Consider the following 13031-nt stretch of genomic DNA (forward strand, 5'->3'; position numbering starts at 1 on the left):
TCTTTACACTTAATGATAACGGTATATTTGTAAACTTGCTGGCGGGAGTTTTTACACTTAATGATAACGGTATATTTGTAAACTTGCTGGCGGGAGTTTTTACACTTAATGATAACGGTTTATTTGTAAACTTGCTGGCGGGAGTTTTTACACTTAATGATAACGGTATATTTGTTAACTTGCTGGCGGGAGTCTTTACACTTAATGATAACGGTTTATTTGTAAACTTGCTGGCGGGTGTCTTTACACTTAATGATAACGGTTTATTTGTAAACTTGCTGGCGGGAGTTTTTACACTTAATGATAACGGTATGTTTGTTAACTTGCTGGCGGGAGTTTTTACACTTAATGATAACGGTTTATTTGTAAAGTTGCTGGCGGGAGTTTTTACACTTAATGATAACGGTATATTTGTAAACTTGCTGGCGGGTGTCTTTACACTTAATGATAACGGTTTATTTGTAAACTTGCTGGCGGGTGTCTTTACACTTAATGATAACGGTTTATTTGTAAACTTGCTGGCGGGAGTCTTTACACTTAATGATAACGGTATATTTGTAAACTTGCTGGCGGGAGTTTTTACACTTAATGATAACGGAATATTTGTAAACTTGCTGGCGGGTGTTTTTACACTTAATGATAACGGTATATTTGTAAACTTGCTGGCGGGAGTTTTTACACTTAATGATAACGGTATATTTGTAAACTTGCTGGCGGGAGTCTTTACACTTAATGATAACGGTATATTTGTTAACTTGCTGGCGGGAGTTTTTACACTTAATGATAACGGTATGTTTGTAAACTTGCTGGCGGGAGTTTTTACACTTAATCATAACGGTTTATTTGTAAACTTGCTGGCGGGAGTCTTTACACTTAATGATAACGGTATATTTGTTAACTTGCTGGCGGGAGTTTTTACACTTAATGATAACGGTTTATTTGTAAACTTGCTGGCGGGAGTTTTTACACTTAATGATAACGGTATATTTTTAAACTTGCTGGCGGGAGTTTTTACACTTAATGAAAACGGTATATTTGTAAACTTGCTGGCGGGAGTTTTTACACTTAATGATAACGGTATATTTGTAAACTTGCTGGCGGGAGTTTTTACACTTAATGATAACGGTATATTTGTTAACTTGCTGGCGGGAGTTTTTACACTTAATGATAACGGTTTATTTGTAAACTTGCTGGCGGGAGTTTTTACACTTAATGATAACGGTTTATTCGTAAACTTGCTGGCGGGAGTTTTTACACTTAATGATAACGGTATATTTGTAAACTTGCTGGCGGGAGTTTTTACACTTAATGATAACGGTATATTTGTTAACTTGCTGGCGGGAGTCTTTACACTTAATGATAACGGTATATTTGTAAACTTGCTGGCGGGAGTTTTTACACTTAATGATAACGGTATATTTGTAAACTTGCTGGCGGGAGTTTTTACACTTAATGATAACGGTATATTTGTAAACTTGCTGGCGGGAGTTTTTACACTTAATGATAACGGTTTATTTGTCAACTTGCTGGCGGGAGTTTTTACACTTAATGATAACGGTATATTTGTTAACTTGCTGGCGGGAGTTTTTACACTTAATGATAACGGTATATTTGTAAACTTGCTGGCGGGAGTTTTTACACTTAATGATAACGGTATGTTTGTAAACTTGCTGGCGGGAGTTTTTCCACTTAATGATAACGGTATATTTGTAAACTTGCTGGCGGGAGGTTTTACACTTAATGATAACGGTATGTTTGTTAACTTGCTGGCGGGAGTTTTTACACTTAATGATAACGGAATGTTTGTAAACTTGCTGGCGTGAGTCTTTACACTTAATGATAACGGAATATTTGTAAACTTGCTGGCGGGAGTTTTTCCACTTAATGATAACGGTATATTTGTAAACTTGCTGGCGGGAGGTTTTACACTTAATGATAACGGTATGTTTGTTAACTTGCTGGCGGGAGTTTTTACACTTAATGATAACGGAATGTTTGTAAACTTGCTGGCGTGAGTCTTTACACTTAATGATAACGGAATATTTGTAAACTTGCTGGCGGGAGTTTTTCCACTTAATGATAACGGTATATTTGTAAACTTGCTGGCGGGAGGTTTTACACTTAATGATAACGGTATGTTTGTTAACTTGCTGGCGGGAGTTTTTACACTTAATGATAACGGAATGTTTGTAAACTTGCTGGCGTGAGTCTTTACACTTAATGATAACGGAATATTTGTAAACTTGCTGGCGGGAGTTTTTCCACTTAATGATAACGGTATATTTGTAAACTTGCTGGCGGGAGGTTTTACACTTAATGATAACGGAATATTTGTTAACTTGCTGGCGGGAGTTTTTACACTTAATGATAACGGTATGTTTGTAAACTTGCTGGCGGGAGTTTTTACACTTAATGATAACGGTTTATTTGTAAACTTGCTGGCGGGAGTTTTTACACTTAATGATAACGGTATATTTGTAAACTTGCTGGCGGGTGTCTTTACACTTAATGATAACGGTATATTTGTAAACTTGCTGGCGGGAGTTTTTACACTTAATGATAACGGTATATTTGTTAACTTGCTGGCGGGAGTTTTTACACTTAATGATAACGGTATATTTGTAAACTTGCTGGCGGGAGTTTTTACACTTAATGATAACGGTATGTTTGTAAACTTGCTGGCGGGAGTTTTTCCACTTAATGATAACGGTATATTTGTAAACTTGCTGGCGGGAGGTTTTACACTTAATGATAACGGTATGTTTGTAAACTTGCTGGCGGGAGTTTTTCCACTTAATGATAACGGTATATTTGTAAACTTGCTGGCGGGAGGTTTTACACTTAATGATAACGGTATGTTTGTTAACTTGCTGGCGGGAGTCTTTACACTTAATGATAACTGTTTATTTGTAAACTTGCTGGCGGGAGTTTTTACACTTAATGATAACGGTATATTTGTAAACTTGCTGGCGGGAGTTTTTACACTTAATGATAACGGTTTATTTGTTAACTTGCTGGCGGGAGTTTTTACACTTAATGATAACGGTATATTTGTAAACTTGCTGGCGGGAGTTTTTACACTTAATGATAACGGTTTATTTGTTAACTTGCTGGCGGGAGTTTTTACACTTAATGATAACGGTATATTTGTAAACTTGCTGGCGGGAGTTTTTACACTTAATGATAACGGTTTATTTGTAAACTTGCTGGCGGGAGTCTTTACACTTAATGATAACGGTATATTTGTAAACTTGCTGGCGGGAGTCTTTACACTTAATGATAACGGTTTATTTGTAAACTTGCTGGCGGGAGTTTTTACACTTAATGATAACGGTATATTTGTAAACTTGCTGGCGGGAGTCTTTACACTTAATGATAACGGTATATTTGTAAACTTGCTGGCGGGAGTTTTTACACTTAATGATAACGGTTTATTTGTAAACTTGCTGGCGGGAGTTTTTACACTTAATGATAACGGTATATTTGTAAACTTGCTGGCGGGAGTTTTTACACTTAATGATAACGGTATATTTGTAAACTTGCTGGCGGGAGTTTTTACACTTAATGATAACGGTTTATTTGTAAACTTGCTGGCGGGAGTCTTTACACTTAATGATAACGGTATATTTGTAAACTTGCTGGCGAGAGTTTTTACACTTAATGATAACGGTATATTTGTTAACTTGCTGGCGGGAGTTTTTACACTTAATGATAACGGTATATTTGTAAACTTGCTGGCGGGAGTCTTTACACTTAATGATAACGGTTTATTTGTAAACTTGCTGGCGGGAGTTTTTACACTTAATGATAACGGTATATTTGTTAACTTGCTGGCGGGAGTCTTCACACTTAATGATAACGGTATATTTGTAAACTTGCTGGCGAGAGTTTTTACACTTAATGATAACGGTATATTTGTTAACTTGCTGGCGGGAGTCTTCACACTTAATGATAACGGTTTATTTGTAAACTTGCTGGCGGGAGTCTTTACACTTAATGATAACGGTATATTTGTTAACTTGCTGGCGGGAGTTTTTACACTTAATGATAACGGTATATTTGTTAACTTGCTGGCGGGAGTCTTTACACTTAATGATAACGGTATATTTGTAAACTTGCTGGCGGGAGGTTTTACACTTAATGATAACGGTTTATTTGTAAACTTGCTGGCGGGTGTTTTTACACTTAATGATAACGGTTTATTTGTAAACTTGCTGGCGGGAGTTTTTACACTTAATGATAACGGTATGTTTGTAAACTTGCTGGCGGGTGTCTTTACACTTAATGATAACGGTATGTTTGTAAACTTGCTGGCGGGAGTCTTTACACTTAATGATAACGGTTTATTTGTAAACTTGCTGGCGGGAGTTTTTACACTTAATGATAACGGTTTATTTATAAACTTGCTGGCGGGAGTTTTTACACTTAATGATAACGGTTTATTTGTAAACTTGCTGGCGGGAGTCTTTACACTTAATGATAACGGTTTATTTGTAAACTTGCTGGCGGGAGTCTTTACACTTTGCTTTTAAGCTGACGTCAAACATTCTGTAATTCTCAGGTCAAGTTATCACAGTTATCACGGCGACTGACGCCGACGCATCCACCAATGGCCAGGTTTCCTACAAAATCGCTTCGGGGAACGATGACGACTACTTCCGGTTGGACTCGAAAACAGGCCATGTTACTCTATCAAAAAGCCTCGATTTGGAAATCCTTCACAACGAAGGCTGGAATCGAACACTTGTTGTTATAGCAACAGATCACGGTACACCCCGGTTGCATAGCAACGCAAGCTTTGTCTTCAGGCTAAATAGTGTGAACGAGTTCCCGCCCGTCTGGACCGGAAATGCCAACTTGTCCCTAAGCTTGTCCGAGGACATACTTGTAGGGTCCAAAATCGGACGGCTTTCCGCAACGGATAGGGATTATGGACTTGACGGTGAAATAAGGTATCACATAATTTAACTAAGCTTTATATTCAAAATTATTGAGTAAATTTAGTAAAGGGAGGAAATATTATGCGCAGATTTTGTAGTACCCTGTTCTTTCTCGACTCTACTCGCATTTGTTTAAATGCGTGTAGTTCGTAGCTCGGGCGATGAATCAATTTAGGATGAATGCAGGTTTCCTTATTTACTATCATGATAAGATTAACAGCAACGCATTGTCTCTATATGTTATCTATGTTATTGTGATAGCTGAATACGCGTAACCCTTTTTTCAAGATACATCATTCTGAGCGGCAACGGAGAGCGGAAGTTTCATCTAGATGAGGTCACTGGCGTAATTACCATCCATGCCCCTCTCGACCGTGAGCGCACCTCTTACTTCCGGTTACGAGTTCAAGCGTCTGACTGTTCGAAGAAAGCATCCAGCCGCCGACGAGTATATGCCGTTGTTGACATTAAAGTCAAGGATGTAAATGATAACAAGCCAACGTTTCAGCGCAAGTCCTACTATGTGGTTGTCCTGGAGACGGCTCAAATTGGCGGTGCAATCATTACCGTTCATGCGAGTGATAGCGATGAAGGTGCGAGGGTGTTTGTTAAGGGGGTGTGTCCTAAGGGTATCGGGATCTCTTTCGTCACTTTTATAGACGTAATTTACCTTGCTCATGTCCATGTCCATTATATCTAAATAGGAGTAAATTCCTCATTATGTAATCCCATTTTTTCTTATAACCGAGACTCGCTTTCTATGTCTCGTTAATCTTGGAATTCTAAGAATGTCTGTAGTCTGTTTTTGAATATGTACACATGACGCTTTGTTTCGCTTGGAACTATCTTGCAGGGCCTAATGGTCGAGTCACGTACTCAATTATTTCCGGAAACGACCTTGGCTTTTTCGGCATCGATTCTCAGACAGGCACACTGCGTGTGCGCAAAAGCCTCGATCTTGAGACGCAAGTTCACGTGTACGACCTGATCTACATCCTGACAATAAGTGCGCAGGACCAGGGAACACCGCGGGCTCTCAACTCCACCGCTATTATCACCATAGAGATTAAGAGCGTCAACGAATTCACTCCTGTCCTCCAGCCCCTAGTGACGTCATACATCCGGGTCCCAGAGTCTTCACCTGTTGGATTTGAAGTGGTAGACTTGAATGCCACTGACAAAGACTTTGGTGCTGACGGGATTATCCGTTTCGCCATATTCCACGGAAATGAAGGCAATACATTTGATATTGACTCAAGCACGGGAAAGATAACGGTCGGCAAGAAACTTAACTTTACACTTTACCCTCGATACTTCCTACACATTAACATCAGTGACAGTGGTCCAACTAGTCAGCGGCGTTCTTTGGTTACTAAGGTCACCGTAAGAGTGACAAATTTGAATGACAATGGTGGACGTGATGTGGGACTTTTGAATCTGCCGGATGTACTGACGTCAAATGGTAATCTGGCGGAGCTTGCTGGGATTCCGACGAGCCGTTCTTGTAGTGTGCTTATCATCGATCAAAATGGTATGTATATGTGTCGGTGATGCCAAAGTGTCAATATGGTTTTGGATGCGTGCCGAGATGTGGTTGTAATTGAATCAGATGGGTTTCGGGGTGTGGTCGTAATGTTATCGGATGGGTGTCGAGGTGTGGTCGTAGTGGTATCGGATGGGTGTCGAGGTGTGGTCGTAGTGGTATTGGATGGGTGTCGGAGTGCGGTCGTAGTGGTATCGGATGGGTGTCGAGGTGTGGTCGCAATGGTATTGGATTGTTGTCGGTTTGATGTCAATTTGTGGTCGATATGGTATCGGATGGGTGACTGATCCTCCATGGCTCAAGAGCTTAGTATCCTCGTAATTATTTTCCGGATTTGTGGAATCGTGCACTCTAATTGTTCCGTCTCGCTGTCTTGTAGGTCCTACCGAAACACTTGATCCAAGTGATGACAGACTAACAATCGACGACACGAGCGCGTCACGTGGATTATTCTTTGTCAAGCGTTCCAACAAGACTCTCCTTCTCACCGCGAACAGCGCAGGTCACCTAGGCACAGGTATCCTGATTATCCGGGTGAAGGGTTTATACGCCGTGCGTTTGGAGGTCAAGATCATCGGTTTCAAGTCCCTCGCGGTCAAAGCTCTTCTTCATTCCTCCGCATCCGAGCAACCCATTACGACATTGAATCGAGTCGGTCCTGATGGCAACTACCAGAAGTCTGACCTGAGGCTTGTCATGACTTTGACTGACAGCTCGGCTTTTGACGTCACTAGCAGTAACATGACGTCATTCCAATACACCAGTTATGGCGTCGGCGTCTCGGTTGTACTAGATACAAACCCTTATGTGTTGGGAGTTTCCCGCGGAAGTAAACCGGGTCGAGTTAGCTTGTATGGGTGTTTGGGTGCGAAGAAGTCTGCTCCCTTCAATCTAGTGATATCAGATCACGTGATTGTTGCCATGACAATACGAAGTGTTCAGGTGCAAAATCTCACGGACCGTACCCTGGTTGGGATAGTTGGTACCATCGCTCAAGTCTCCGTCACCATGACAATGAATGACAGCTCAGTGATGGTAATCAGTGACTTCAAAGAGTACCGAGGCTTGGTACGATTTGTGACGTCTGACCCATTAGCTGTGACTGTTGACCCAAGTGGAACCCTGACGTTACGCGGCGACTCGGACAAACTGGAGCGCGTGACTGTCACAAATGCTTACGACGAGTTTGACGCCATGGAGTTCACGTTTTATTGTAACAAAGAGCCTGCGTTTGGTGAGGCTGACTTGGGCCGCGGTACTGGTCCAGCGGTCATCAACCCACGTGAACCTATCCCGGTTAGGCTAGGGATACACAATTATCACGTGACTGCTTATAATATAACTATCAGCATCGCCGAAGGGTTTGAGTTCAAGGGGCTGACGCTCGATGTGCCGTACTCCTATCACGACGGCAAACTCTCGTTGGTGAACGTGATGTCGCCCGGGCAGCAGGAAGAGGTGATGCATGTGACTGATATCGTGCTCGTCTTTGATGGTAGTAGTCCGCGGGCTCCTGTACGGTTAGTGTCAAGCGTGGTGGTAGACAATAACCTCGTGACCTACCCACCAGCTGACAAGCCCTCGTGCTCGAAGAAGTTGCTTGGTGATGTGTCATCTGACTGTGTGCTGGACGTCTATGATGCTGCGTACGCCATGGCCTACGCCCTGGCAAGGGAGAATGATTTTGCTACAGCATCTCAGAAGCGGTTGAAGGAGAAAACGACTAAGAAAATGGTGAGTTGAGAAGCAAGGTAAACAGGGCATGATATGATATGACTACAGCCACGTCAGAAAAAGATAATTTCAAAGTTATAGTGTGTGGGTGTGTGTTTATGTTACGGATGGATAGTTGTTATTTTTATCTCTTACCAAGCCATTTTCCTTTCTACAGATACAAGCAATGGACGTCAATTTGAATAGTGTTGTCGAGCGGTCGGACGCAGTCCTTCTTGCTAAGGCGTCCGTAGACCAGGCACGATTTTTAACGTCTTTCCACGTAAACACCCCGGATCACACACGCGAAGACCGTACACGCGAGACGTGTGTGTTCAGCGTGGAGGCAGGGCTCGCCTATAAGAACAGTGAGCCAATCAATGAACGTGACACGCAAATCTACTTTGAGCTCGCGAGTACACACGAGGAGCTATCAAACCAGTTAAAAGAGTCGCGGCCAGACGTGGGAGGACTGGTTATTGTTTACGACGGAGATAAAACCGACGGGACCTGGGGTGGAGTGGTGCGTGCACAGCCTAAAGGCAGTGGTATAAATGTTTTCCGCTTGACCCATTCCTATATCCAAGTTCCCGACCTAGGGATCAGTGTGGTCCAAGTCGACACGAGAACTGGAACGAGTGTCGTGACGATGTTCAGTGACTCTCGATCACCGATGTTTGGTCGAGCATCGTTCAACGTTACCCGGTCTGGGCGTGTGCATCTTGAGAGACACAGTCCTCAGCGCGTTGTACATAACATAAAGAGCACCAAGTTCTGTCAAGATCCCTTCATCATTAAAACAATCCGCATGAAATTCCTGAATGACTTTGTGTCCGTACAAGGCAAAGAAGAGGGCTTCATATCCGCTCTGGTAACCAGACTGAGGAGTCTTGGTACTAATGTGAACATCACCACAGTAAAGCTATCACCTGGAAGTATCTACGCCAACTTTGAAGCAGCATCCAAACGCTCTATTATGAACTCATTCCTACTGAGTTTATGGAATCGCCTTCAAGATGGGTTCACTCTATCGTTTGATGGGGTAATCTATGAGGCAACTAGGGAGCTTCTCGTGGATGGAGCTGGATACCAGGCCCCTGAAACTAAGTACAGCGCCTCGCCATTCCCGGTTACCACAGTCATAGTAGTCTGCGTCGTAGTCGTCGTTCTGGTTGCAATGGCCGTCCTGGTCGTATGCTACCATAAGCATAGGATGGTTAAGCGTCCTATCAGCGCCGGCAAGTGGAATCGCATCTCTCATATGCATGGCCTCTTCACAAGGTATTTCTATCTGCAGTCATAATGTGTGTTGACGGAGAAGGCTTTAGCTATGACATAAAATCATTTTATTGTTTCTCCTTATTTTATTTTTACAAAATAAAAAAGATCAGAACTTCATTGTCAATATTTTTTTGCTCGTAGATCTCAGACCAATCTGGAATCTTTTGGTACAGAGTTGATATTTCTCAACACGGAAAACGCCAGTCACGACGAGGGGGGTCATGTGATCTCTGTACAAAATAACCACACCAAACGGAACCTGTCAAGGGCCCAGTCGGCCTCATCACAGGTGTCCGTGGAGGCATGGGGTGAAGACAGCCCAAATACTCTTAAGAAGACTCTGCTTGCATCGGGCAAGGTCTCGCCTGTACCCATGATGGACAGGTAGGTGTGATACAAGGTCTACCGTAATCATAAGGTCATCCCCCGTCGTATCATTGACATATACCCCTCTTTCCCTGTATCCATACTTTTATGCAATACTTTTGCTTTATTGCTTTCTTGCAACAATAGCATTGGCCCTTTCCATTACAATAATAATGAATTTAACTCACTTCGATATAGAATTATTTTGTATTATGCTTCGATAAAGCTAAAAATGCGTGTATTTTCTTATACAGTGAAAACGAGTCCGATGAATGGGACTCTCCCATCCCATCTCCTCCAGGGACCCCTGACCCCTCCCAGGTAACGAGGGCTACTGCAGCATCGTCCCGACAAACAGGATCACAGATCAGCTTAAGTAAGGTCGCTTTCCAAGAGGACAAGGGCAACGTATTCAAGAATTGGCGCCAACTTTCCAAACAAAGGCTCTCGCGGCAGAGCAGTGATAGCAGACTCCTTGACCTGCATGTGCAGGAGGGACATGAAGTACCGCTGTCACGACCAGTGCTTCATAAGAAGATGTCATTAGGTGGAAGACTGAGCCCACGGTCCATTACACCCGAACCCTTTTTTAGCCGTAACGGTAAGATGAGAGATGGAGCTAAATAAGGTATTGGCCATAACCGTGCGCCATCACTTCATTTCAATGTGCGCTTGAAAGAAAAAAAAAAAACTACCAAAATACATTAGCTAACATTATATATATCAACACGGCGAATAAGAGGCTCATAAGTAAAAGAATAAAAAATTTCCTTGGTCCACAAAAAGCTCGATACCGAGAATTGTTAGCCATATCAAACCCATTTAGTGAGATATGAATAAAACTGCTCCACTAGAGTTTTCTAAGTGTGTTTGTTTTTTTTCAGATGGCGCGCCTACAGGGTCCTCTTCTCCGAGCCTCTCCTTCAGACCCCATACCTCTTCTGGCATAGCTGTGCACTCAAACGACATCACTATCGAAGGTAAAGCACTCTTAGACGATATCACTAAGCACCCTTAGACGAAGGTACAGCACTCAAACGACATCACTATCGAAGGTAAATGACACTCAAACGATATCACTATCGAAGGTAAATCACACTCAAACGATATCACTATCGAAGGTAAATCACACTCAAACGATATCAATATCGAAGGTAGATCACATTCAAACGACATCACTATCGAAGGTAAATCTCACTCAAACGATATCACTATCGAAGGTAAATCACACTCAAACGATATCAATATCGAAGGTAGATCACATTCAAACGACATCACTATCGAAGGTAAATCTCACTCAAACGATATCAATATCGAAGGTAAATCATACTCAAACGTTATCACTATCGAAGGTAAATCACACTCAAACGATATCACTATCGAAGGTAAATCACACTCAAACGATATCAATATTGAAGGTAAATCATACTCAAACGATATCACTATCGAAGGTAAATCACCCTCAAACGATATCAATATCGAAGGTAAATCAAACTCAAACTATATCAATATCGAAGGTAAATCACACTCAAACGACATCACTATCGAAGGTAAATCACACTCAAACTATATCAATATCGGAGGTAAATCACACTCAAACGACATCACTATCGAAGGTAAATCACACTCAAACGATATCACTCTTGAAGGTAAATCACACACTCATCATTAGCTAGCACGACATCATTAGCTAGCACGACATCATTAGCTAGCAAAACGCACTAAACTGAAATCGGCCATCGAAGTTAAGCATGCTTACACACACCTTGGTCACGTGGCAGCGGCAACTCACCGAAGGCGAGACTTATTAAGATGTTCTTTATACCTGGTTTAGATGAAGCCACAACTATTAGGCTCCCCGTAAACATGCTGATCCAGTCCGGATGGACTGATGGCCCGGATACCGGACGACTCAAGAAGCTCGGCTTCATCGACATCCAGTCGAACAGCAGTCTGGAAGATGCCAGGGCCGCCATCTGTCGCAGTTGCCCTCAGGTGGCAAGGCAGCTATTCGTGCTCGTGGATAAGACCCTGATGGATATAGAGCCTTGTCAGGAGAGCACCCGGGCCATATGTGGCACTTTCACTGAGTCTGCCACCATTAGGGTGCTAACCAATAGAGGTGGGCTATTTTACTTCCTATTTCTTTCATTTATTTTATAAACCAACCTGTTTTTCTTCCGAGACTGACAATCAATTCAATTCCGTTGTTCCCATGTAGCCGACGCTACCCGTCTGTTCTGTCCATGCGGCCAGACTGCCCAGTTTACATGCTCTGCCTGCAACAGTCGGGGCTACTGTGGTCAGAAATGCCAGCTGAAAGACTGGGGCAAGCACAAAACCGACTGTCATAATCAGTCTAGAGATATCGATGTGTAGAGGGTGATTTTGATAAAGTATTTCTGTTTTACTGTGTTGTTTTCAAGTGTGTTACGAAGGATTGGGGCTGTTCAGAGCCTTTAATGATATGCAAGGTAATGTGTTTTTTAGCCTATCGCGTTGTTTTATTTGTGATACGGCCAACAAGTTAGCCTCTAAATAGCTCACTATAAGACCTTTGTAATAGCATGTTCGTGTGAGGTTGCAGCTGTTGAGCCAAACCAGTAGAGTGCAAACAGTAAAAGCGTGAAAGATTAGTTTGTAAAAAGTTCTACTCTGTACATTTTTTTAAATATTTGACTTGGAACGCCACTATATTTTAGTAAAATAGTTGGACCGTGCCTTTCTTTTGTCTCACTGTTTCAGTTGAGCGGCCACACTATTATGTGAGGGAAGTTGAGAATTCACTATTTAGTAAGTGTACAAAATAGTGCAATTTAGTTTTACTAATCTTTCACGCTTAACGTTCTGCACCCTAGTACAGTGAATGCGTGTGATAAGACTAACACCGGTCGTGTAGATAGGTGTGCCAAAAAATGTCAATATAATGACTACGGGCCTGAAAACAGTGTGTTGTATGTAATCTCGGTAGCAATCCAAGAGTTTTATGTAGTGCGAGTAAACTTTGCATTCAAAATAAACGCACATGACAACAATGTGTGGGTATGTTAGCTTTATACTCGCATACAATGCAATCTACCAGACACCCCTATCCCATAGACATCCCCTCCCAAACCTCTATCATCCTAAACCCAAGATAAATTCTTGACCCTGTTATTGGAAGACCCATCTAGCCCAAACCCCTCGAC

At 42.2% G+C, this 13031-nt stretch overlaps 1 protein-coding gene across 3 annotated transcripts in view; it reads left to right on the forward strand.

The window, feature by feature from the left end:
- LOC5505591 (fibrocystin-L) overlaps positions 1 to 12878 on the forward strand; it is a 99796-nt gene extending 86918 nt beyond the window's left edge. For all 3 annotated transcript variants that reach the window (XM_048729444.1, XM_048729443.1, XM_048729445.1), the window contains 10 exons: positions 4562 to 4952; positions 5229 to 5533; positions 5794 to 6471; positions 6863 to 8217; positions 8375 to 9477; positions 9619 to 9861; positions 10098 to 10444; positions 10728 to 10823; positions 11678 to 11965; positions 12065 to 12878. In XM_048729444.1, the coding sequence (XP_048585401.1) occupies positions 4562 to 4952; positions 5229 to 5533; positions 5794 to 6471; positions 6863 to 8217; positions 8375 to 9477; positions 9619 to 9861; positions 10098 to 10444; positions 10728 to 10823; positions 11678 to 11965; positions 12065 to 12222 (4964 nt within the window). In that variant the 3' untranslated portion in view covers positions 12223 to 12878. The remainder of the gene's footprint in view (positions 1 to 4561; positions 4953 to 5228; positions 5534 to 5793; positions 6472 to 6862; positions 8218 to 8374; positions 9478 to 9618; positions 9862 to 10097; positions 10445 to 10727; positions 10824 to 11677; positions 11966 to 12064) is intronic.
- Positions 12879 to 13031: the final 153 nt, after the last annotated feature.

The sequence above is a fragment of the Nematostella vectensis genome, chromosome 6 (assembly GCF_932526225.1).
Source record: "Nematostella vectensis chromosome 6, jaNemVect1.1, whole genome shotgun sequence".
Classification (NCBI taxonomy): Eukaryota; Metazoa; Cnidaria; class Anthozoa; order Actiniaria; family Edwardsiidae; genus Nematostella; species Nematostella vectensis.